This window comes from Ambystoma mexicanum, chromosome 10, assembly GCF_040938575.1.
Source record: "Ambystoma mexicanum isolate Mex_15411 chromosome 10, UKY_AmexF1_1, whole genome shotgun sequence".
In the NCBI taxonomy this organism is placed as follows: Eukaryota; Metazoa; Chordata; class Amphibia; order Caudata; family Ambystomatidae; genus Ambystoma; species Ambystoma mexicanum.
In genome coordinates, this window is record NC_090932.1 from 803,664,985 (window position 1) to 803,692,036 (window position 27,052).

The window sequence follows — 27,052 nt, forward strand, 5'->3', positions numbered from 1 at the left end:
TACAGAAAGGAACTTTCAGTGTTTTACCTTCAGATAACGCCAGACCCGGAGTGACAGATTGAAGACCAACCAGAGGAGGTTCGGTAGGCTTTCCTTTGTCCCCTGGCGGGGTGGGCTCTTGCTGCGGCTCTGCAATGGAAAGATTAGCAAGCTTTCGTTTTGGATTTAGCATTTTTTAACTTTTGTTCAGTATGGGAAGGTTTTTGTTTTTTTTCTTTTTGATTTGTTCGATAATGTATTTTAATGAAGACCACGATCCGAAGTTTGCTTTCTATTCCGCTTTGGTTTTCTGTGCTTATTCTGAGATGGGCGGCAGAAAACGTCATAAAATGGTAGGTCAATCGTGTTAACATTGATCTGGTCATCACTGGTTGAGTGCAAATTATTATCCGGGATCACTTCGACTTGGGAATTGGAGCCTATTTGTGAACCGCAGATCCCTGGGGAAGACGGTATCTCATTGGGTACAGAACATGGTAACGAAGAAGGCAGAGCACTTTCCAACATGCACGGTAGATTTGAGACTAACAATCCAATTTATTGGTAAGAGTTGCTAGCATAATTTCTTGAGATGTGGCTCTACTTTCCAGTATTTCAAAAAGCTTATTTGGCGTGAATATAGTTGTATTGATAGCCATAAGAGCAGCCTCCAGTGCTGGGTTGGAAAAGGAAGGAAAACCAAATGAGGGTGGAGGTATTGGTTTAGCAAAAGGAGCAGCAGCAGAAGCACTTGAATCTGTAGGCGAAATTATATCATTGGGGCAATCCGTGGGATAGAGCTCGGGTGATCTGGATAATCTAGTATCCATAGTCCATCTCAAGAGCCTCCTTATTTAATGGGGGAATAATGGGGGTTGCTGTTTGGGTTGATTGGGCCTCTGGTGCTGGAAGCTTGGGAACCAGATTCTGAAATCTGGCATCCAGCTTTTCAGCGAAGGCAGCGGCTTCAGCCGCATTGGGAGGACCTCCTTAAAACTTGAGAATAAAGAGAATTAAGAGTGGGAGGTGCCGTGGGTTGAGATGACCCTACATAACTCATTTGAATAAGCTGCAACACAATTAGAGGGTTGGGAGCTAATCCCCTCTTGGGCAGGTGCTTGCTCAGCTGCATATTCATGCATAGTATGATCCATCAGAAACTGCACTTGATTAATTTCTTTAGCAGAGGGTGCGAGTTGAAGCTCGTGACCGGCAAGTTGATTGTGGCTAAAGGGTGCACAGCTAACATCCCCATTTATTTGCTGCATTCTAGGGGCTGAATGTCTTGTCGGACCACCTACCAAGGTGGATAGATGGAACCCCAGGCATATATTAAGTGGCATGCGGTGAGAGTAGCACAAGGGAGGAGGCGGCATGCCAGATGTGAGGTGCATTAGTTTGAAGGCCACTATTTGTGAGAAAGCAGTTTGTAGCTTGTCCAAATCTTGCTTAAAGCTGCTTTTACCGTTTTAATTTTTTTTAAATGTTTATAATTTATTTGTGTTTGGACATATGGCTTGGTCACAACCTCTTCGCAGTGCGAGTGTAATTGTACTTGTAATATAGTTCTCTCATAGATACAGACTGAAAAAACACTTTAGATTTAAACAATTATACGAAAAGAACGTTACCTAGAGTGAAAGGAGACATTAGCGTTCAACGTAACCATCAGCCGCTGTGCACTTGTGTAAACAGCCGATTGCCCCAATCAAGAACACAGGGCTACATACAGTGAGGGTTGAGGGTTAAGTAGCAATCACTGGTTTATAGTGATTATTTCGACAGCCATAGTTTTGAATGGCAAAGTTTTGACGTCACATGCGTCAAAAAAATGCATTTTTATTATTGGGGGGTTGGGGGTCCCCAACCCATTTTATTTAACCCCTTAAAACCCATTTTAGTAAAAAAAAAAAACTTGTTACATTTTTGTCAACTTTTGGCATTCGTAACTATTTTTCCTAACGATGCCTGGATACCGCAATCACTATAGTAAAGAAAGCTGTGGCGTAGAGAACGCTGAGCACAGCGGACAGTACTCATCCGGTGCACGCGCTTGTGCGCATGGTAGTCAAATTTGTAGCATGTGATGTGGGCGTGTCTACAAGGAAACAATTAGTTTTAGTAGAATATAAACGCTAAATAAGTGCTTGATAGAGTACCTTGCAAGAAGTTCAGTTGAAGAGGGCTTCTGGTATACTCAAAGTATTTGAAAGGAAGTCAAAAGTAGGCAGTCCGGGCATCGTCAGGAGCAGGACAGCTGACAGTACCCAACCGGTACTCGCTCGCGGTGGGGTTACATATTATACACACTTACTGTGTCTGTGCAGACTATTATCGTCTCAGAGTTTCAAGGGCTTTGAGCAAGTTTTTTTCCCCCATCTTCCCACCCTCCTTGAGCGCTTTGAAACACTTGCCTGTGTATAGGCGCTTTATAAATCAACAATACTGTTCCAAAGCGTGGCAGTATGTGTTTGCAGCTGGACCTGGTGGCAAGGAATGTCAGGTCCCACTCCACATGCTGGCCAAAATGTCCTTTCGGCAGATTTAGTGGCTGAAGGCTGTCCAGAATTCAGTTTGAATGGTGTAGATCATTCCTGTTGGGCTTGAGTAGACTCGAGATCAAATTTAAGATAAAAGGGGGAGGATTGGGGGATTGGTGGGACTCCTGCAGTCATTCTTCAGATAGTCGTTATAGCCAAATCCCCTTAAAGAGGAGCTTCTCACTAAAGACCCGGAACTAGTTTTAGCAATTTAGCCTTATGGTCAACGGTCACAGCAAACCCCTGCTCCTTTGCAGATCTCAATATGGTTTTATGTGATTTCCCAGATATATAAAGAAGTCCTACTTTTTTTTTCCCCCCCTTGTTATAGGTTACCGCAAATGTATTCTGGGGTGTAGGGGAGAGACCCGATCAGGCTTAAATTTTAGGAAGGAATACCGGGTGACTTGACATAAGTGTATTATAAGCCCACACACTCCTCCATAGAATATACACCATGCTGAGAAATATGTAGATGTATTAAGTTACACATATAAAACTCTATTGGTTCAAATAAGTAGTTCACTAAAACCCGTACTTGAAGTCCACTAGCTAAGCATAGTGTCACAGGTAGCTTGCTTAAGATTCCCCTCCCTTGCTCAGCGGTAGTTCAAGGCTTTTTATTCATTGTGCGAGTTGACCCTCTGTCTAGTTCGGTCTTCAGCTGCAAGTGAAAACCTAAATTCTGAATGTCTCATCCCTGTAGACTGCCGGGACTTTCTAACTCAATTGCTATTGAATGGTTTGTTTTCTCATTGGGAGTTGGGCTAGTGCCTTCCAAATGCACGGTTTGATTCAGGCCCTGTTTACCACTCGATCTTACCAGTCTATTGTCTACTCTCTCTACTCCACTTGGCTCTTCCACCACTCTTCTGCCTCTTAGGTGTTCACTGTTAAGTCTAGCCTCCATCCTTTGCCACCTACACCCCACAACACCGCTGCTGCTCTCTCCCAGCAGCCATTTGTTTCGCAATCATTCTACAATCTTATTTAACTGTATTTTGAAAGTGAGGTTAGTGCTTTTAGCAGAGCACACCAAGGTGAATATAAAATAAAAAAAAAATTGTTACCTCTAGTTTTTCATTCAGGAGTTTGTCTAAGGCCTCAAAATACTATTTTTGTATACATTCTGCCTATCTTATCTTTTAAGAGTGCTGTATGTGCTTAACTGAACCCTACACCACTCGCCCTCAAATCTAAACCTTACTGTTCAGTCATACTACAGATAGTTCGGCTTAAACGTTGTGTTGGTCCCTGTTCCTCAGAATAGGGTGCCTCCCAATCTGTCCACAGGGCTGACTGAAAATCCGTCTTGACTCTTGGATTCAACCAGTCTATTCAAGTATCAGGAAGCTCAATGATAAACAAGTTGATCCAAGCAAACCTTCTCTACCCACTCCAGTTGTGTGTCCAAGAGTAACCCACTAAGACTGAAATGGTCTTACTTGGACCTGCGATCCTTACTCCAGGTTTTCATCTGGATACCTTTCTTTGGTATAATAAGAAATCAAGGAATGATCAGAGGTTGATCCTTGCAATGCAAGACCAGATAAACGAGGGAGACAATTGTTCCTATTTTTGGTTTTGACAGTTTCGTCCAATTCTTCACGTTATCGCTAAAGGCAATGTTCTTGTGGTAACTGGAATAATCAAGTTTGAATAAATCAAATTTTCTTTTTCCAAAACGCATTCTTACCAAAGCCAGCGATTGGAACTGGTAGGGAATACTATAGTATTTGCTCTTTGGTATAAAAACTATCAGAACGCATCAGCGTGCTCTACACCGGTTGCCTGCTCAAAGCTCATATGTTCCCATGTCTGACTTTCAGATTTCAAGGACGGGCTTCCTTTTGCTTGAGTTGGTGAATAATCCTCCACTTGCCTGGGGAGAAAACCCCACACCAACGCAAGGAGTACCCAGTGAGACCCGCTCGCTTAAGGACATTGTGCACTCGTATTTGTAGGCGGGCCACGGAGCAGCACCCTCATTGATTGTCATTTTCTACTAGTAATGAGGCCCTTGCCCGACTATGCCTGCGACAAAGGTCAGCTGATTCGTGTGCAGGAAAGGATCGGACGTGAGACCACTCTTTAATGTGATTGTATCATCTCCCGTGGGGAAAGGAAAGGCAGTGGTTGGCTGTGGGAACAAGCTGAGAAGGGCCAAGGCAAGGGAAAGGATAAAAAGGAAGGCAGGGAAGTATGGGTTGTTTGGTTGAGGTCAAGAAGGAAGACTGAGCATAGGAGCGGGTAGAATTGAGAGTGAACATTTAGTATTGGTTGGTGGGAGAGAGTAGCACTTGCATTTGGGTTTGAGTGTGAAATGTATGTTCATAAGATTGATGGAGGGTAGTGTAGGAAGTGAATAACTAGGTGCCTGGGGATGTGAAAGAGTGGCTGTGGAAGAAAATGTGGGTGAAGAAGGAAATAGTTGTAGAGTGGAAAGGGAATGATGGGATGAGTGGTATGGAGGAGGGTTGAAGGGTGGGGAGGGGAGCATGGAGGGGTATGGATGGAGGAGGAGGGTTAGTAAAATCAGAAGGTGGAGGTAGATCAGAGAAAAACATCCGAGGGACAGGCCGCTCTGGGATAGTAAAGTAGACTGTGGGTGGAAAAGGACGGAGAGCAAGCGAATGCAAGGAAGAGGGGCACTAGGGTGTGAAAGGGCTAGATGGGGTGGGCATGAGTGTCCGAGAGGAACAAACCCTTAACTTATATCACCTTAGGTAATCTAGAGCAGGGACCATCTAGATTGTTCCGTGAGGGAGTCCAAGATAGAGAAGAGATTTTTGACTTTGGCCTTTCACTTAGCCAGACAGTATGGTAGATAAATGGGGGTTACAGATCTCGATCAACCACCCGAGGTGGTGGTGGGGCGGAGACAGGATGTGGATGGACACTGGTGAGTGAATGCCAGTCTTTAGGTAAGAGGGACGTCCATTAGAAAGCTCCTTGACTTATAAACAAATCATCTTGAAGAATATTCGAGAATTGGTGTTTTTTGAGGCAGCCAATTGTTTCCCCTGGAAGTGTTCGTTACATACTAATGGTTCATTTGTGGAGGGTGCTCTGCAATTCAAATCTAGAACTGGACTTTGCAGCTGGAGCAGAATATTCAAACCATGTGGCGCTATGAAGGAACCCAACACTGGAGAACTGTAGGTAACAGGTAAGTAACGTATTTCTTATCTGGTATGTGCACAAGCAGCCAGAGCATTATACTGTATGTGCTGGTTTGTTTTCCTGGTGCTTGAAAGTAATTTTAACCTTTTATTTGTTCAGGGAAAGGAAAAGGAGCTTATGGAATTTAGCAAAACTGTTAATGATGCCCGTTCTGCAATGCAAGTTGCTCAGTCAGAGCTTGATATATATTTAAGTCGCCACAATACTGCTCTCGCACAACTCAATAAGGCTAAAGAAGCTTTAACAACTGCATCGGATACTTTGCGAGAGAGGAAATCTGCAATCAAAGAACTAGAGATCAAATTACCACAGACCGAGCAGGAGTTGAAAAAGGTACACGTAATGTCACTCAACATTTTATAGCACTTTCAATGTGTTTAGTTTTAATGTTTCAATGTCTGGGCAGTGCAGCTGAACCTCAATGAGGTTGATGAATGGGCAGATGTTTTTGGTTTTTGTATTTCTTGAAGGCTAAATGCATGAGGTAAAACTAGGGAATGTTGGAATGATGTGAACCTGAAAATGTACTGGTTGAAGATGTCTAGTGGGAGTGTGGGTATAGTATAGTGCAAGTGGTTTAGTGCCTATCGAGACAGGATTTAAATTTTTGTTTTGGCAGTTTCACATATTTTTCAGTGGACTATTGAAGGCAGATGGAAGGCTTTGATAATGGAAATGAAATACCTACCAGGCAACACTCGCAAAGACCTTTTTTCACCAGCCCACTGAAGGTGTGCACTGCTTCTTCAAAGCAGGGTTACAAAAAAGCCAGAACACTGGATATGGATATGATGTCCAAAGTCTGTCTGGACAGAATTTCATTTTTGGGTCTCCTGTTTTTTTTAAAAAAAAGGTTGGGATCGAAATTATTTTTGTGGTTGGTGGGGCCTCAGTAAACGTCTCCCTTCTACTGCAACCCTTTTTTAGTATGTGCACCTCACTTTTTCAGCTTTTCCATAGCAGGTAATTAAAATAATTTGGTACTTCTCAGTTAATGATCAGGTAAGTACCTGTTTGGGTGTGGGCTAGCGCGAGGGTTGGTTTGGCTGGAAACTCAGTTTGATTTCACAAGTGTTGCTACACCCCATCGTAGTACACTAGGTGTTATCCATTGGAGCGTAGCTTGGCTATCACTCCACTGATCACAGCCCTGAAAAGGTTCTGGCATTGATTGGACTTATCGATTAAATACCTATGGTACCAGAGGGTTGTTGTCCAATACATATTTACTCAGATTTTTTTTTTCCAAGCCTAAAACACTGAATGACTGAACACTTTGGTGGTTTCTGTTGATGGGAGGCGTTGCTGCTTTCCTCCCATAGACTTCTTTGGGACACCCTTTCTTTTTACAGATTGCTGCTGAACTAATGTTCTTGGAGCCAAACCAAGCCCCCTGCTGTACTTCCCTTGAATTTTGTAAACATTTTTTTTACTCTTATGGGGAAACCGTTTCTTCCACAACACTTTCAGTACAGTCGACCTTAGTGGGCTTCTTGTTTTTTATAGCTGCACACATCACTTTAAAATGAAGTGCGGTTAGGATACTTTGCAATGTTATACTTTTTTATTTTGTAACTTTGTGGTTACCATTATAACGTGTCCATGTTTGGTAAGTCTTTTTACAGTCCCATAGTTTTTATTGCTCTACACGACTTCTTAGGGTTTATATTGAAGTTCATGTTTCAAACATCTTGAGGATTAATGGCGACACAATATGCTGGGCCCCTGTGTGCGTCGACTCAATTCAATGAGTAACAAATGTTTACCTGGCAAATGCCAAGTCGCCTATATAATGGTATGGATTTTGGAGAATGGTTTGAGATTTTCTGGCTAGCGCAGGTTGAGTGAAAAATACTTTACTTTTGCACTTATGATTCTTACACTCCTCATACAATTGCGATAGCGGACGAATAGTGTTTCAGTAATGATTCTTGATCTCTTTAAACCATTTTAACGTTTGATGTTGACTGGCACGAGTATGAGTTCCAATTATTATATCTGGTCCCCTTCCCGGGTCCCCCGCTTTCCCCATTACCTGCACTCTTCGAGGATGGTGTCACCGGCCTTCCAATATGTTGGTACCTTCTATTGTTGGGTAGGCTTCTGTTTCTCCAGCATGGGGTCTGGCATGGATTCACATGCTCATGAATATTCCCCGTCGTCAGGCTGGGAATCCTCGGTAAAGAAAAAACCAGTATCAGTTTCGTTTCTGATCTGTCTTTCGTAGTAATAACCAATCACTGGTCTCTGCGTCATACTGACCACAGCCAATGACTGCCCTCTACCTAAGCACCGCCTCTGGCAGCCATCTTCAGATTTTTACCGCACGTTCATGTGTTGGGATCCTCGTGCTATTGCTCTCGAGCGTTAGTGCTATTTTTTCGCGCTTTTTACAAAAACTTCGATTCTTTCGGTCAAAAGAGCCTCAAGCTCCACCGATCCTACATCCGATCAACGGGGACCCGTGTCGGATTCATCTGTGCCCCTCAAGGGTGAAGATTTCGTCGAGCTACACTTCGGAGGACGCACGTGGAGAAGGACTGTGCGTTTTGCGGCAACATGTCGGAACGGACCATGAAGGACCGCCATCAACGTCTCGCCAACTGGCTGGAGGGTAAGAGCCCGTCTGGCGAGAAGAAGAAGAAATCCGAGCGGTCTTCTAAGACCTTTGAGGGCGCCCCGGCGACGGGGGCCCAACATAAGGCCAAGCACCGCGAGTCCGCTGGCACCGGGAGCGCCGAACGGTCGGGCTCTGCGGGCGCCAGGCAGGGCGCACCCTCCCCGGCACCATCAACCACGAGCCAACGCTCTGGGTCGGGTAAGAGGAAGGCCGAGCACCCGGCGAAGCTCCTGGAGAGGCCCCGGTCGAGCTCTAAGGCAGAGGAGGAGCGTGGCAGTGCCCCCTCCCTCAAGGATAAGGCGGTGAGCGCACCTAAGGTGGTGAAGGCCTTGATCCATCCGACCAAGCCCTCTATCGAAACGGTCGCGGCGGCCCTGGCTCAGCCTGTGGTGGCTGCACCAGTGGTGGCGACCTCAGGGCCCACAATCTCCCTGCCTCCTCGGAGGGAGTCTTCCTTTGTGCCCATCGATAGGACCCCCGTGAAACCCTCCGTGGGGAAGAAGGGGGGGGCAGGGCGTCGTAGAGTCGGCCTCAACCTCAGAAGAGGAACTGATCGAGGTCTTAAGCCACGGCCTAGGCGTGGAAGAAGGCCAGCCCGTCGGAATGGACCCCGACGCAGGTGACGACGACGACATCGTCGAGGATACCGACGGGGCCCCTGCTCGCCCGTCGGATTCCCCTCTGCCAGCGCCGCAAGACAACTCGGCGGCCATTTTGTTGGCCATACAGTCCTTATGCTCCGAGATAAGGACGAGGCTACCGTTACCGACGGAGGAACCTCTCCCGTCGGGGGATCCAGAACCGGGACCTTCTGGTGTTCCCCCTACCAAGAAAAGAAGGATCCATCCACCACCTCCTTTTCAACCGTCGCGCCCCTTCCAGCCCTCCTCCCCGTCCACCCGAGGGGATGATACGGGGACTGACACGGCAGCGACGGGTACGGACGACGAGGCATACGACGAGGATTTTCCGTCGTCGCCTCCCACCAGGGCCTCTCCGCCCGACGAGATCGGATCTTTCCACTCCATGATCTCCAGGGCTTCCGAGCTTTTCCAACTCTGCCCTGAGGAGAAGAAAAAGGAAGGCTTCCTTTATCAGCGGCGCGAGGCCAAGAGGAAGACGGTCCTCGCAGTGCCTCTGTTGGACGACATTTGGGATGAGGGCCTTTCCCTCCTCAAGAACCCTTCCACGACGCCAGCTAGAAGAGACCGGTACGAGAAAAAGTACCGGGTCCCGGACACGGCCCCCCTATGCCTCCGGGCGCAGCCTACCCCGGACTCCGTCGTCTCCGCGGCAGCCAGGAAGAAAGCGGGGGGGGGTGCGGCCTCCACATCGACTTCCCCGCCGGACGGCGAGGGAAAGAAATTGGATACTATGGGGCGTAGTCATCTCGTCGGCAGCGACGACGATTAAAGCGGCCAACGCCTTGGCTATCGTGGCCCGCTACGACAGGGAGCTCTGGTACAAGATGGCTCCTCTGCTGGATTTTCTGCCGGACGACAAGAGGGCGGAGGCCCTTGAGATCCTGCAGGAAGGTGAGGTGGCCTCGGACCACGCCATCACCGTGGCGACGGACATCGCCGACACTGGATTCCGCCAGCTGGGCAACGGTGTTTGCCTTCGACGTCGTGGATGGCTCAAAGCTACGGACTTCCGGCAGGACGTCCAGACCAGAGTCCTGGACATGCCCTTCGACGGGAACAACCTGTTTGGGAAGACAGTGGACGATTCCCTTCAGGCCATCAAGGCGGATACTGAGACGGCCCGGGCCCTTGGAGTCCTGCAACGACGGACGCCCTTTCGGAGCGGCGGAGGCAAGGGCGCCTCCAAAGGTTCCGGCGGCGGTTTCGCTTCCTACCGTCAAGCGGCCCGCTCGTCGTCGCAAGAGGCCTACAGAGGACGAGGCAAGTCTAGCGGACCCCGCCGTCGTCGCCAAGGAGGTCAAGGCGGCAAGGCCGCGTCCAAGCAGGATTGAACCGGCCTTGGGGTCGGGCCCCCACCGAAGCACCCCGGTGGGAGGCCGGCTGGCGGGCTTCGTCAGCGTGTGGGAGTCCATCTCCACCGACCGTTGGGTGCTGGACGCCCTGGCCCGGGGCCACGCGCTCGAGTTTCAAAGAAGGTGCCCGCGCGTCCCCCCCCGTGGCCAGGAAAGAACTTCACGTCCCTCAACTTCTCCTGGAGGTAAAGGCGATGCTCAGAAAGGGCGCCATCGAACTCGTCCCAAAGAGGCTTCGGGGCTCCGGAGTCTACTCGAGATACTTCCTCGTGAAGAAGAAGACGGGAGGATGGCGCCCCATCCTGGACCTGCGACGTCTGAACAAGTTCATCAAGGCGCAGAAGTTCCGGATGGTCACCCTCCAGCACGTCCTGGGTCAGCTGGAGGAAGGAGACTTCCTATCGTCATTGGATTTGGAGGATGCCTACTTCCACATTCCCATCCTAAAGGGGCACCGCAAATTCCTCAGATTCGTGGTCCAAGGGCGTCATTACCAGTTCAAAGCCCTTCCCTTCGGACTACGGTCGGCACCCAGGGTATTCACCAAGTGCCTTGCACCGGTGGCGGCGCAGCTGCGCCGCGAGGGGATCCACGTCTACCCCTACCTGGACGACTGGCTCATCCGCGCCAAGACGAGGGAGCTCGCCGTGGTCCACACGGCAAGGACCGTCCAACTCCTCACGGACCTGGGATTCTCCGTGAACTACGCCAAATCCCACCTGGTGCCCGCGCAAGTCGCACTGTTTCTGGGAGCGAGGCTCGACACAGTGTCCCTTCTGGCCTCCCCGTCGGAGGAGAGGACCAGGACCATCTTGGGCAAGGTGCAACGGATGTTGGTGGCCGACGCGGCCAAAGTGAGGTCCATCAAGTCCCTCCTCGGGATGATGTCTTCCTGCATCTACCTCATTCCCATGTGCAGGCTCCGGATGCGCCCGTTGCAAGAATTCCTGGATGCGCGCTGGATCCAGACGACGGGCAGCTTCGAGGAAAGGATCAAGCTCGACAAGAGTTTCCGACGAGCGATACGGTGGTGGGGCACCCGCGCGCATCTGACGGCGGGCATGGACTTCCAGACCCCAGCCCACCAGGAGACTGTGACCACGGATGCCTCCCTGGAAGGGTGGGGAGCGCACACCGAAAATCTGCACGCAAGGGGACTCTGGCTCCCGACGGAGAAGTCCCTACATATCAACGTCCTGGAGCTCCGTGCAGTGTTTTGGGCCCTCAGGTCCTTCCTTCCGTCCCTCAAGGGCAAGGTGGTGAGGATCTTCACCGACAACACCACCACCATGTTTTACATCAGGAAACAGGGCGGAACCAGGTCCCCAGCGCTGTCCAAGGAGGCGCAGGACCTGTGGCATTGGGCCGTCGCCCAAGGGATTTTTCTGGTGCCGTTTCATCTGGCAGGGATAAAAAACACCATCGCCGACTCACTCAGCAGGGAGCTGCGCTCGTGCCACGAGTGGGAACTACGGCAGGATCTGGTGGATCGCCTCTTCCGACGGTGGGGCACACCCCAGATCGACCTGTTCGCGACGGCGACGAACGCCAAGTGCCGGAGGTTCGCCAGCAGGTTTCCCCAGACGAGGAGCATGGGCAATGCTTTCTCGTTCCCCTGGGAGGGCCTGTTCCTCTACGCGTTCCCTCCCTTGCCTCTGCTAATCCGGCTCGTCAACCAGCTCAAGAGGTCACGGTGCAGGATGATCCTCGTCGCACCTGCGTGGCCGAGGCAGATATGGTTCCCGGACCTTCTGGACTTGTCAGCGTCCCCGCCGATCAAGCTGCCGGCGGACGCGGATCTACTCTCCAGGGAAGGAGGCGCCATCCTCCACCACGACCCGAAGTCGCTGAACTTGCAGGCCTGGCTCCTGCAGCACTAGAGTTTGGAGGATACGACATACCGGCCGATTGCAGAGAGGTTCTTGCAAAGGCCAGGGCGTCCTCGACTCTTAAATGCTATGGACACAAATGGAAGAGGTTCTCTGTCTGGTGCCACGCACAGAAGATTAACCCTCTACGGATTACGGCTCCCCAAGTACTGCCGTACCTGCTGACGCTGGCCAAAGCTGGTCTGGCACATGCGTCCATCAAGATTCATCTTGCTGCGATCTCCCGATACACCAGAACCACGGGCCGGACGTCCTTGTGGTCTCATCGTCTGGTGAAAGAGTTCATGAAGGGACTGTTCAGATCGTTCCCGCCGGTGAAGGCTCCGGCCCCGGCGTGGGAGCTCAACGTGGTGCTGACCAAGCTCATGGGACCTCCGTTCGAGCCTCTGCACTCGGCCCCGTTGAAGTTTCTATCGTGGAAAACAGCTTTTCTTGTGGCCATCACCTCCGCACGACGAGTGGGAGAGATCCAGGCCCTTTCCTGCAAGGCCCCGTACTTGACTTTCCACGACACGAGGGTAGTGCTCAGGACGCACCCCTCCTTCATGCCCAAGGTACCGTCGGACTTCCATCTCAACGAACCCTTGGTGTTACCTGTGTTCTTCCCGTCGCCTTCGTCGCCGGCTGAGAGGACTTTGCACTCGCTGGATGTAGCTAGAGCGCTGAAGTTCTACGTGGACCGCACGAAGGGTTTTCGGAAGACGTCACAACTCTTTGTGAACTTTGGACCTGTCAATCAGGGGAAGGCTCTCTCGAAGGCTTCCATCTCCAGATGGCTCTCCGGCTGTATCATGTGCTGTCACCGGTTGGCAAACCGACCGCTGCCTGGCCGTCCGAGAGCCCATTCCACCAGAGCGATCGCAGCTACCACGGCGTTCCTATCTGGTGTGCCCCTGCTGGACATATGCAGGGCTGCTACGTGGAGGTCGACGCACACCTTCACGAAATTCTACTGCGTCGACCGGGATTCCAGGGAGGAGTCCAGGGTCGGCCAAGCAGTGCTGCGCAACCTGTTCGCCTGAGGTGAGCCTGGTGAGGAGGTAAGATGCTTAATGTTGAGTTGATGTGATGCTTAATGTTGAGCCTTTGCCACCTCCCGTGGTTGTGCATGTGTGTACTGCTATGTATTCTTTATTCATGAGCATGTGAATCCATGCCAGACCCCATGCTGGAGAAGGAACAAGTTACTTACCTGTAACTGTTGTTCTCCAGCATGGGTCTGGCATGGATTCACATGCGAACCCTCCCGCCTACCCCTCTGCGGCTCTTCACTTGGTCATACTGCCACTTCACGTGCTTCCAAATCTGAAGATGGCTGCCAGAGGCGGTGCTTAGGTAGAGGGCAGTCATTGGCTGTGGTCAGTATGACGCAGAGACCAGTGATTGGTTATTACTACGAAAGACAGATCAGAAACGAAACTGATACTGGTTTTTTCTTTACCGAGGATTCCCAGCCTGACGACGGGGAATATTCATGAGCATGTGAATCCATGCCAGACCCATGCTGGAGAACAACAGTTACAGGTAAGTAACTTGTTCCTTCTCCCATTCTTCATTCGGTCAGTTTGTACTGTTACTTTTCCAAAAGTGGTTTTGGTGTGCATTGACATGCTTCCGGTTAATGCAACCATCCTTCACTTGCTTTTGGTCAGGTTGCTTGACATCCAGAAGCGCTTCTTGTGTCTTCTCCCATCTCTACCTCAACACGTCAGATGTTGTGGACGTGCTTACTTTCCCAGACGGTCCCAGCATGATCAAGTTTCCTTCAGCTGCAACTCCCAGCTGGTTTGAAACTCCCTGGATCTCTCATCCGCCAAGTCTCTGGTGTAGTGTTTAAGTCCTGCTGTCTGACTAACATTCTGTATTGGTGGACGTCGGGGTGTTTGGACAACAGATTTTACTCTGTTCATGTGTCTTTCATTAGATGCCATTGTAGGTGGGTGAATGTTATTTTAGGGAGGTACGCCTAAGAACGGGACTCCTTGTCCCCAGAGGAGGTGAGGGGGTAGTCATTTCTGGTGAGGTCCTGCTTGCCTCTACCACTAGGGAGGGTATTGCATAGCGGGTTCACCTACCTAGCCTCACAGTGAAAGGCTCCCTTGCCTGGGGAGAAGTGATGGAATCCTGTGATTCATCACACATGCTTTTTGATTTTCCTGGATACTCTTTTGCATTTTACTTTGTACTATTCTCCAGCATGGGGTCTTGCATGGCTTGCCATGCTCATGAATTTTCCTAGTCAGGCTGGGAATCCTCAGTAAAAGAAGGCAGTTCAGCTTTAAACTTAGTCTCCCCCATAGCCTATCCATGTCCTTTGCGTCATGCTGCCCCTAGCCAATGACGCTAAGCTCTACCCGTGATGGATATTCACATTTTACCACACATTTTTCATGTTCTTTTGCTAATTTTTATTTTATGAAGAAATCTTCCACCTCTTCTTCGTTACCAGTCACATGGTGACTACTGGCAGCCTGGACTAGTTGTTGAAGATCTTCAAACCATGGCGCCAACTGGCCCAGCCTTGGGCCTACACCTTGACGCATTGACCATGGCTGATATTGCAAATAAAAGCCTCTTCAGAGCTGGTGTAAACTGTGGCTTGAACATCTTCGAGGACCGGCACCACAAGTGCCTTGTCTTAATCCTGATCACAACGCAAACTGATGCTGAATTTGCCATCCTTATTGAAGACCAAGCAAGATCGCCACAACCATTTAGGGGCATGGATCGAGGAAGGGAAGGCATCTGATGCGGCCTGCGGGCGCAGTCTTGCCATGTCTGGGGGTGGCAGGGTCCACTGATCGTTCTCCCATTCCGAAGAAGTGGTTGAGATCCTCTGTGGATGCTGCCTCTGCGAATATCCAAAAGAAGGTAAAATCCCCATGCTCTATCAGCATCCTCGTCCATGGTCTCCATAGCTGTGGGACCAAGTTCTGGAAAAGGTTGGTCGCCGACTGTCGATGGTTCGCCTGCCGGCTGGTAGGTTGCCATAGTTTGCAAGGAAATAGCCGGCACTGTCCAAGCACAAATCGTCAGAGCAGATCGAAGGACTGTGTTCTGCTGTAAACACCAACTAGATCGATCGATGACGACTTCGTCCACCAAGACTGTCGCCCACTCAGACGACAACCTTGTCGACAGGCGCCCTGTCGGTGAAGTTGGGAAAAGTCTCCTTTCAGCAATGAAGAGTTGGTGAACGACAGTCATCTTTACCTCCACAACGGTCACCACGACCAGAGTCTCTGCCTCCTAGAACTCAGTCCATGGTCTTGACTACTATCCTGTCGACTGCACCCAATCCTGCTTTGGTCATAGCCGCCTTCCCGAGGGACTTAGATCTGGTCTGAGGCATGCCTCCAGCTCTGGACTTCCTGGCCAGGCCCACCAAGGCAGTTTCCCCTCTTCACTTTGACTTCTGTCATCCCCCAGGAGATCACGTATCTACAGCAGTTAAGTTGAGGACTTGCCTGAAGACTTATTCGGATCAGGAAGGGGGCCATGGACCCATTCCTTATGAGGGAATCACTGTCTCATGCGCCTTACCAGCCATTTAGTCCTCCAATGGCTCAAGCCCGGCTCCAGCTGCACCTGCACCAAGGGACATGTCCCACGACATCCTAACTACCCTGCATACGTTTGTGGTGATAATTCAGCAGCAGCTGCCTACTGGTACTATTCCTGGTCCAGCCAAGTCGTCCCTGCCGCTAAGGCCACCTCTGCATCAGCCAACACCACCTTATAAGGCACTTGTTACCCCTCGGCCAGTGCAAGGGGGCCCTAGCCCCTGTGGCAGAAGAGCCAGTTCATGCAGATACTGGCACAGACTAAGTTGCCACGGATGGGGAACCGCTGGATGTTGAGGACCCTCCCACCCCCACCAGGGCCTCCCCCAGACGAAATTGTCTTTCCACTACCAAGCTCTTCAACCTGGTGTCACAAGAGAAGGAAGGTTTCCTTTTTCAACGGAGAGTTGGCTAAGAAGACCATTGTATCAGCCTTTGTTGGATGACATGGGAAGATGGGATTGGCAGTCATGAAGGCTCCAGATGCCATGCCTGCAAAGCATGATGGGCTGGTGAAGTAATATCGGGTTCTGGATTCTGCCCCTCAGGTGTCTAGGGTGTTTGCCTTCTCTGAACTCTGTGCTATTGGCTTTTGCAAGAAAGAGTTAATCAAATCCCTCCTAGTCGTCCATGGTGCCTCTGGACCATTTGTATTTAGTTTTTGTATTGCGTGCCTGGCCCTGAGGCTTCTGGGCTGATTTCTTGAAAGGTTCCTGAGTTAGATAGTCGGCAGTTACATAGAACAATGCACATGGTAATAGCAGGATACAGTAGTGTGCTAAGTGAAGCACACTTACAGTGATAGTGGGGAGATAATAGACAGTAGAAGCAATATTAATTACAAGAAGGTATAAAATGTGTGAACGGAATATACAAGAAATACAATAAGTAATGCAGTAGGTGACAAAGGTACAAGTTGCAGGTTTGGTTCAAGTTTGTATTATGTACATGAAGCAGCCAAATCCTGCTCAAAGAGCAATATTTTGGTTTTGCTCTTGAAAGAATAATATGTTCAGCTCTGAGTATATTGGGGAGTGTTCCATAATTTGGTTGCAAGGACTGGGAAGCTGGACCCGTCCCCTGCTTTTTGTAGCTTAAATCTATGGACAGTGAATGTGCTTGGGTAGATCTGTGGTCGGGTGGAGGTATGGGCGGTGAAGTGGTTAGCTAGGTATTCAGGGGCAAGCTTGGCCTGGTCCTTATAAGTGAGTGCAAGGGTTTTAAGAGAGATTCTGTGAGCAACAGGGAGCCGGTGTAGACGCCGTCTAGTTTCAGGATATGTAGCTTCATAGGAATATTGAGGGCTGCCCTGATGGCATTTTTCTGGGTTACCTGTAGTTTGATGTTCTTTTGACTAGTCCCAAGGTAGAGAGCATTGCAGTAGTCAATTTTGGCCATAACAAGGGTTCTGGCAAGGATAATGCAGTTAATGGCAGTGAGAAAAGGTCTACATGATAGAAGTTTACATGTATAGGCTGCGGCTGAGACCACAGCATTGGTTTGTCCCGTGAGTGATGAGGGGGAGTCCAGATAGATAACAAGAGTTTGTGTCTTTAGATATCTTGATGGGGTTCCCGTCAATAACAAATGATTTGAAGGCGGGGTCTAATTTTTTAAGTGAGGTGCAAGCCTAGGACAAGTAACTGACTTCATCATTTAAGCAAAGTCCATGATGCATCATCCAAGCCTGGATGGCTGTATAGACCTCATTAAGAGCTTTTGAGTCAGTCACATAGTCACCAGTGATAAGGATGAGTATCTGGGTGTCCGCATAATTAGTGTAAGTGACACCCAAAACATCAAGAATATCAGAGTGGCTTCGTGAACACGATATACAGTGTGGGGGAGACACAGGACCCTTGCGGGACCCTACACTGGACTGGTGATGGTTCAGCAGAAGCGGATGGGGAGAAGACCCTCATGGTTCTGTTTGCCAGGAAGGCTCTGAGCCAGGAGGTGGCTTCATCTGAGAAGTGGGCAGCGATTTTGAGGTGATGGCAGAGAATTTGGTGGTTGACCAAATCAGAAGCTGCTGTGAGGTCAAGCAGAAGTAAGAGGGCCAGCTTGCCCTTGTCTTTTCGGTCCTCAATTTGCATTTATATGTCTAAGGGCAGTTTATGTTCCGTGTCTAGGTCAGAAGCCCGATAGATGGAGACTGAGGAGTTTGTTGGATTCTAGATGGGCCTGAATTTGTAGATGGGCTGCACGGTCCAGAATTTTCAGCAGAAAGGGTACCATGGTAATAGGTCTGTAGTTTGATGCATGAAGGCAAGGAGCTTGATGTGGGTGGCAAGCAAATCATTGCCACAGCAGCCTCCACCATCCAGGATGCAGCGCCCTCACCATCCTGTCGATGTACAACAGGGACATGTAATACAAGCTGGGGATGTCCTTAAGTTCCTCCTTGATGACCAGATTGAAGCCATGACCCTTTTCCAGGAAGAAGTAGCTTTGGACCACGTCCTCACTGTTGAGCTCGACATAGCAGACTCGGGCTTCTGCCAGATGGGAAATGGTGTGGCGCTCAGTCTCCAAGGTTGGCTAAATGCCACTCATTTCTACAAACATGCAGACCGAAGTCATTGACATGCTGTGATAGGACAACATTTTTGGGAAGGCGGTAGATGACTTTACAGGCCATCAAAACTGACAGACTGCAAGCTCTCTGGGGACCCTGCAGCCGAGAAGGTCATCTTTTCGTTCCAAGGGAGTCTATGGATCCAAATACGGGGTACACCACCCCTTATCGGCCTTCCTGCTCCACCCAGGAGGCCTGCAGGGGTTGCTCCTAGGCCTGTCGCACAGCATTGTCATTGCTCCCCTCCTCCCCCACATTGAGGACACAGAAGTCAAAGTAGTCCCGAGGACCTGGCCCCCACTTTTGCACAACAGTGGAAGGCCGCCTATCAAAGTTTGTTAATTGGTGGCGGAACGTTTTCACAGACAAATGGGGGCTGGGTGTTGATCAGTAGGGGCACATTTTAGAATTCCAAGACACGTGCCCCCACAGTCATCCTATCGCACGACAAGAAATAAACATGGCCCAGCTCCTGCAGGTTGTTCAGCCCATGTACCGGAAAGGGCTAATGGAACCAGTCGCTCAGCGCCTCTGGGGTGTACTCGGATACTTTCTTGTAAGGAATAAGCCAGGAGGGTGGAGTACTATCCTAGATTTGCAACGCCTGAACTAGTTCCTAAAATCCCAGAAGTTCAGGATGGTCATGTTACAGCTGGAGGTTGGGGATACTCGTACATCCCAGTCCCCTTTTCCTCTATCCTGTATGGGCGTCCCTCACTAGGGCCAGGAACGTAACCTTTCACCAGAAAAATAACACTTGTCCTTTAAATGGATGGGGAGGGTTGGGGGGGCAGGCGATGAACGCCCCTAACCCTGCCGCCACACCTCTGTCCTATTTTCTGCTGCGACTGGAGCGGAAGGCTTTCACCAGCGCCCCTGGGTGAGGCCTCAAGTCTCGTAATTCGATGTGCTTTCCCTAATTTTTTTTATCTACTTTTCAGGGTTTGGGAACACCATCCACCGGTGCCCTGGTCTGTCCAAGGCGCATGCCGGCCGTGGCTGGCTTTAGCAGGTGCCTGTTGTGCGATGGTTCCTTGCCTTGGCGTAGACCACAGATGGGAAGGCCATTCAGCACGAGACGCTCACTCCCGAGTCCCTCTTACCCGCTTGCACGGTGTAATGTTATTCTCAAGGACTCTGCCAGAGAGCATTAAGCGATACATACGCAGGAAGACAAGGTAGACTTTCTCTTAAAAGCACCTTGCAGGGGCGACTGCCTCCTTCCTGGGGAAGCCCGTTGACCGGAGGGGGTCAGTCGGCACTTTGCACCAGCAGGAAGGACACTGAGGCTCTTGTAGCTACCGGCTTACCGGGACACATCCAGAGGGGCTCAGCTCAGTTACTGGGCACATGCCTGAGGGGCACCTACACGCAGCGCAGACCGCATTACCGGCCCCACTGCAGAAGGCTAACCGTCTACCAGGCCCGTGCCTGAGCTGCAGGGTTGGGCAGAGCCGATACGTTAGGCATGCAGGCTACGCCCAGACTGGCATCATCCACGGTCCCATGTGTGGAAGGCACGGGCAAAATGGCAGTGTGCGCAGACAAGTTGGCCAGGCCAGACCCCCAAAGGTGAGAAACTATCCCGACCAGGGCAGAAGCCCGCCAACGGGGCAAACCGCAAAGGTGCGAGCCTATGGCCAGGGTGGATTGGTTTCCTATGACTCTGGTAACGTGGACCACTTCATACCCGACCTTCATGGGGTAAGCATTGTACCATGAGGGAATGTGCTCACAAGGTGATGGCAGACAACAAGTCCTTACGCCGCCTGTGGCGGATCACACCCAGCAGCTTGTGAGGATTGTTTTTACTCTTTTGCGGTCTCTGCAGATGGGACATTCTCAAAGGTGTAATTCGGAGATGCTGCCGCCCATACCGCCTATCAGCCTGTACCTCCACCAAGATGCATTTCTGAGGTTCAGAAGGCCAGCCTAGTTTCTTGGAACAGGGTAACCTTCTGGACAAGCCAGACCAGTCAAGGTAGCATTGGTGGCGGTCAAGACTAGGTTTCTGGAGGCGTAAGGGTGATCAAAAGCCCACAATGAGCACACGCAGTAAACGAAACCAAACTCTTTCAGGTGTATGTATCAAAAATACATAAACACTTATTAAAGGCCTTTTTACTCCAACACAAAGTAACTTGGCAATATAACAAAACCATCACACCACTATCTAGGAAACATATACAGTGACTATTGGCCTAAAGGAATATTATACGAGTAGAGATTCACAACCTGCAACAGAAAGGCGTCCTACAGTGCGGATATACTTTAGGCAGTCCTTCAATTCAAACCCTAACTAATAGGCAGTCCAGTCCCTAAGAAGTGTGGAGCCTTGCGCTCGAAAGTACATTATGTCAGAACACTAGATTGTGCGGTTAAGTTCCAAACTGGTCTCTTCAAGGGGCTGTAGGGACTCTGGAAAGGTGCGTGAGGTGATTAAAAATATGGTCCCACTATTCAAGAATCGGGAATAGATTGTTAGCACAGGCTACCATGACAAAGGAGAGTTGCACTTCGGGGACACTTGTGCGTAAAAGTCTATGGATACGCCTGGGGCTACTGGTAAGGGATGCAAGTACTTACCGACCTTCGCACTCTGGACCAAACTTCGCCAGTCCAGTTTGTTCGCAGGTTTGTATCCTGCAGTTGCGCGGCTTTCAGGGGCTGCGTTCCAGGACCTCAGTCCATGGCGGGACAGTGGCGATTTCTCTGCTTCTGGTGAATGGATCGGGTCAGTTCCACCGCAGCTCGTCTTAACGCACAGCAGCAAGGTACCCACAAAGTTTATCATCACACAGGGGCGATAGTGAGACCGTTTTTCCCACTATCTCATCTATTTTAATGTGATTTTGAACACTATTTCTTTTGGTTGTGAAGTCTGACAAACTCAATAGGCATCTTTTACATTGTGGCACAGGGAAGTCTTTGGATTTCCAAAGGTTTGAATACCTTCTCTTGCTTAAACTACTGTTTCCAAGAGCAGTAAAGTGTAATTGACTTTACTTTTGTAACTTTCCGGACCCAACACACACTATCTTACAATAGGGTGCTGGAGGAGTTTCCTAGTATCCCCTTTGTCTAGCTTCTCATTTAAGATGTTTTGGGTTACCCTTTCCTCACTGAATGGCTGGTGGTTTCGTTTTAACTACCATGGTGTGCATTTACCACGGGCTGTGTTCGCAGCTGCAGTAAAGCACCCATGGGTGCCCAATTTTGTGAAAATGGCCCTGTCTTTTTTTCGGCATTTCTTTGTGGAAAGGTCCTTCTGGAGATGTACTCTGCGTGCCAAACAAGGTTTGGTCCCATTATTCGCTTTGCCTTTGGTGGGATTCACGAGTGAAGCCTGCCTCCGGCTCCAGGGTCTATGGGGTAGGCCGCAAGTGAGGGAGGTGCCCGAAACTCCCTGTGCTTGGTCTCCTAGGAGACCCAAATGCACTCTGTAGTGATTGGCCGGCTGACTGTCGGCAAGGAGAGTCACCCTGCTGGGTGACTGACAGCTAGTCTGGAATGAATGGGTGAGAACTGAATAAAAGGCAAGGCGCTTAGCTTGGAAGGCAGTCGACCACTGGACGAAGAACCGAATAACAACTTGAAGAGGACCCCTGTGCAACTCCTGGACCTTTTATTCGCCCACTGAAGCCCTGCTGCAGTGCCAAAACACCAATTTCACATCGACAAAGAAGCCCTTGCAAGGACGACTTCTCCCCTTGAGTTGGTGGGTCCAATCAATTCTAAAGTAAGCCACCTGGGCATCCATCTCGGAGCTGGTTGTTGCAGAGTTGCTGCTGGAAACTGTGTAGCCAGGGAGAGGAACACCAGATTGTGTGCCTTGCTTTTAATCTGGCCTAGAGCTCCAGGAAGATCCTCCGGACTCCCAGGAAGCAGAAATGACCGAGCCCCGTCAACAGAGTGCAGGACCCCAGAAGCAAGGAAAGTCCATCTTGACAGCCAGGAACCGCAGTGTTGCTATTTGCGGTAGACTCGAGGAGCTGAAACACTGAACAGCCACTGAAAGTGAAGTTTGCTGGTTGCGAGTTTTGGCTGTCCCACTGCAGTGCAGGAGTCCCCCTGACGTCTTCCGTCTTGTCACCACGACTGAGGCCCAGGAACAGTGAGATCTGCAGAGCTGCACAAGAACATGAGTCAACTGATGCATCTTCTCTTTATATTTTAAAGGTACTGTACAAAGTCTAGGAGAATTTACCTCTTGCTGTAGAGTTGCTTGCATCTTTTACTACTCCCAAGTCTAATCAGCTTGTGGCCCTACATTTGATTCTTCTTTTCTTCAAAGACCTCTAAAACATTGTGCAAAGACTTTTCCATGAACCTACCAGACGTGCTTCATCCTATATAAGACTTTTTGCCCATTGACTTTGGCCTACCCTATTGTACTGAATGACTCTTCTTGGGGGGTGGGGGAGATCCAAAAGTATTTGCCTGCTTAAGAATATTTGTGGTCTCTTGTTTGTTCTAAATCTTTTCCTTTGACTTGGTACTGTATGATCCTAAATGCAACCACGATATATCCATGTCCGTAGCAATTGAAATCACCCAAGGGTGTAGGTAGTGTCTGTGGGCCATCCCAAAAGGGTATCAACTGATTTAGAGATATTAAGAGTGTGTATTTCATGAAGTATATTTGAGTGTTGCTATTTTATTGCTCGCTTCTGAAGAAGGCTTAATCTAACCGACTGATAATTGTTCAAGAAACCTTGAGTGTAAGAGTTTATTTGAATACTTGTAACTTTAAATCTCTAACTCCACTACAGCTCACATTTCCCCTCTTGAGATGAGCCTGGCTGCTCAACATGCTAACAAAACTGTAGTACAAGCTATTCCAAAGGTTTGGTTTCCTATACCTATAGTCAGTTGTTTGTAGTGTTGCCAGAGGCTACTGCATACAAACTTTGCTTAACAGTGAAACGGTGACCGCGTATGCTCTGGTTCAGGCAGACTCTCCCAATTCCAGACCTAGGAATGCTAGGTGTATGAAACTCTGCAAGAGTTCCTTCTACCCAGAGTTTACAGTCTCCAAAGGCTCAAGTCGATCGCAGCTGCAGTAAAGCACCCAAGGGTGCCATTGTCAAAATGGCCCCAGTCTCTTTTTCGCCATTTCTAAGTGGAAAGGTCCTTCTTGAAATTTACTCTGCACGGCAAAACATGTTTGGTCCCTTTGTTCGTTTTTGTCTTTAGAAGGATTCACGAGTGAAGCCTACCTCTGGCTCCAGGTTGTCTGGCGGGGCAGGAAGCGAGGGAGGTGCCAGAAATTCCCTGTGCTTAGTCTCCTAGACAGGGATGCACGCCTAGGTGATTGACCAGCTGGCTGTCCAACAAGGACAGCCACCCTGCTGGGTGACTGACAGCTAGGCTGGAATGAATGGGAGAAACTTGCATAAAAGGCAAGGCTTTTAGGCTCGAAAGGCAGTCAACCACTGGATAAAGGAATCCGAAGAAGAACTTGGAAGAGACGCCTGCTGCGACTCCTGGACCGTTGGTTTGCCCGGTGAAGCCCTGCTGCTGTCCTGAAGCTCCAAGTTCGTCTGGACTAGAGAAGCCCTGAAAGGACGACTTCTCTTGTGTTGGTGGGACCAATCAACTCCAAGGTAAGCCACCAGGACATCCTCTCGAAGCTGGTTGTATTTCCACTGCAGTTGCTGCTAGAACTGAAGAGCCAGGGAGAGGAACACCAGATTGTGTGCGTTGCTTTTAAATTGGGCAAGAGCTCCAGGAAGATCCTCCGGACTCCCAAGAAGCAGGATTGGCGGATCCTGAGCCACCTCAGAGTGCTGGACCCCAGATGCAAGGAATGCCCATCCCAGCAGCCAAGCTTCTGCGGTGGTGCTATTTGCGGGGTCCCCACGAGATGAAACCACAAAGTGCCACTGAATAGAAGTTGGCCCTTTTCTGTCGCCGACATCCTGTTCCAGTGCAGGAGTCCTCCCTCGTTCCCCCCGACTGAGGCCCAGGAACACAGGATCTGCGGAGCTGCACAGGAACAGAAGCCAGCTGGAACTGTTTTCTTCTAACCAAAGGTACTGTAAAGTCTAAACTTACCTCTTGTGACCTCACTTTTCTCAGTTGAGACTTGTCTTGGTTGTTTCTGTAGAGTTGCTGACAGCTTTTTTACCTCACAAGCCTCGTCTGCGTGTAGCCCTGCTTTGATTTCTTCTTTTCTAGAAAGACTTCTTAAACATTGTGCAAGACTTTTACTTACCTGCAAAAATTGCTTCTGCTCACCTAGACTTTTGTCCAATTGAACGTGGCATGCCCTGGCTCCCTGATTGACTCTTGTTCCCTCTGTGTTTTGCCTTCTTTCCAGGAAGAGAGGGGTTAACTGACTTTGTATTGTGGGGTTACCAAATGTACTTACCTGATCCAGAATATTGTTTTGTTCTAACCTTTTTCTTTGACACACTACTTAGTATTGATCTAAATGCAACAGTGATAATGTCCACTGTCCACACATTATCCACGCCCAGATTTAAACTGCAAAAAGCAGGCGGGTCTAGCTTCTCCAGCATGGGGTCTGGCATGGATTCACATGCTCATGAATATTCCCCGTCGTCAGGCTGGGAATCATCGGTAAAGAAAAATGAGTATCAGTTTCGTTTCTGATCTCTTTCGTAGTAGTAACCAATCACTGATCTCTGCGTCATACTGACCACAGCCAATGACTGCCATCTCCCTAAGCCCCGCCTCTGGCAGCCATCTTCAGATTTTTACCGCACGTTCAAGTGTGGGATCCTCGTGCTATTGCTCTCGAGCTTTAGTGCTTTTTTTTTGCGCTTTTTCTTAGGAAACTTCTCTTTTTCGGTCAAAAGAGCCTCAAGATCATGGCCCAGGAGAAGGGAAGCTCGACGCCCGGAAAGCTGTTCAGGCTCTGGCCTGGATGCCAGCTTCAGAATGTCTTTAAGGAGGACGAACACTCCCTCTACTGCCTGCATGAGGACAAGACGCATGTGGAGAAGGACTGTGCGTTTTGCAGCAATATGTCGGAGCGGACCATGAACGACCGCCATCTGCGTCTCGCCAACTGGCTGGAAGGGAAGAGCCCGTCGGGCGAGAAGAAGTCCGAGCGGTCTTCTAAGACCTTTGAGGGCGCCCTGGCGACAGGGGTCCAACAGAAGGTCAAGCACGCGAGCCCGCTGGCACCGGGAGTACCGAACGGTCGGGCTCTACGGGCGCCAGGCAGGGCACATCCTCCCCGGCACCATCAACCACGAGCCAACGCTCTGGCAAGGGTAAGAGGAAGGCTGAGCACCCGGCGAAGCTCCTGGAGAGACCCCGGTCAAGCTCGAAGGCCCCATCGGAGGGGGAGCGAGGCGGTGACCCACCCCCCCTCCCCCCCCAAGGAGAAGGCAGTGAGCACACCTAAGGTGGTGAAAGCCTTAATCCATCCGGCCAAGGCCTCTATCGAGACAGTCGCGGCGGCCCTGGCTCAGCCTGTGGAGGCTACACCAGTGGTGGCGACCTCGAGGCCCAGAGTCTCCCTGTCACCGCAGAGGGAGTCCTCTTTCATGCCCATCGACAGGACCCCTGTGAAACCTCCGATGGAGAAGAGAAAGGGGGGGGCAGGAGGTCGTCGTCGATTCGGCCTCAACCTCTGAGGAAGAGCTGATCGAAGTCTTAAGCCACAGCGTTGTCGTGGAAGACCAACCCGTCGGGCGGGACCCCGACGTAGGAAACGACGAGAACGTCGAGGGTGCCGACGGGGCTCCTGACCGCCCGTCTGACTCCCCTCAACCAGTGCCGCAAGACAACTCGGCGGCCATTTTGTTGGCTATACAGTCCTTATGCTCGGAGATAAGGACGAGATTGCCGTTACCACCAACGGGGGAACCTCTCCCGACGGGTGACCCGGAGCCAGGCCCTTCTGGGAGCCCTCCTCCTAAGAGAAGTAGGATTCAGCCTCCACCTCCTTTTCAACCATCGCGCCCTGCTCAGCCCTCCTCCCCCGTCCGCGACCCGTGGGGATGACACAGGGACTGACACGGCCGCGACGGGCACAGACGACGAGGATCTCCCGTCGTCAACTCCTCCCCGGCTTCCCCGCCCGACGAGATTGGATCGTTTCATGCTATGATCGCCAGGGCATCCGAGCTTTTCCAACTCTGCCCGGAAGAGAAGGAAGGTTTCGTTTATCAACGGCGCGAGACCAAGAGGAAGACGGTCCTCGCTGTACCTCTACTGGACAATATCTGGGATGAGGGTCTCGCCCTCCTCAAGAACCCATCCACAACGCCTGTGAGAAGGGACCGGTACGAGAAGAAGGACCGGGTCCCGGACTCGGTCGTCTCCACGGCGGCCAGGAAGAAAGCGCGGGGTGGGGGGGGGGGCCTCGGCCTCTACGTCAACCTCCCCGCCGGACGGCGAGGGAAAGAAATTGGACACGATGGGACGCAGAGTCATCTCATCGGCAGCAACGACGATTAAGGCTGCCAATGCCTTGGCTATCGTAGCCCGCTACGACAGGGAGTTGTGGTACAAAATCGTCCCCCTGCTGGACTTCTTACCAGACGACAAGAGGGCGGAGGCCCTAGAGATCTTGCAGGAAGGAGAAGTGGCGTCAGACCACGCCATTACGATAGCGACGGACATCGCTGACACTGGATTTCGCCAGTTGGGCAACAGCGTGTGCCTTAGACGGCGTGGATGGCTCAAGGCAACTGACTTCCGTCAGGACGTGCAGACCAGAGTCTTG

At 50.4% G+C, this 27,052-nt stretch overlaps 1 protein-coding gene across 1 annotated transcript in view; it reads left to right on the forward strand.

The window, feature by feature from the left end:
* The window catches only part of SMC4 (structural maintenance of chromosomes 4), a 1,048,897-nt gene that overhangs the window by 367,757 nt on the left and 654,088 nt on the right, over window positions 1–27,052 (forward strand). The window contains exon 11 of the mRNA XM_069618465.1: window positions 5,802–6,035. Within this exon, the coding sequence (XP_069474566.1) occupies window positions 5,802–6,035 (234 nt within the window). The remainder of the gene's footprint in view (window positions 1–5,801; window positions 6,036–27,052) is intronic.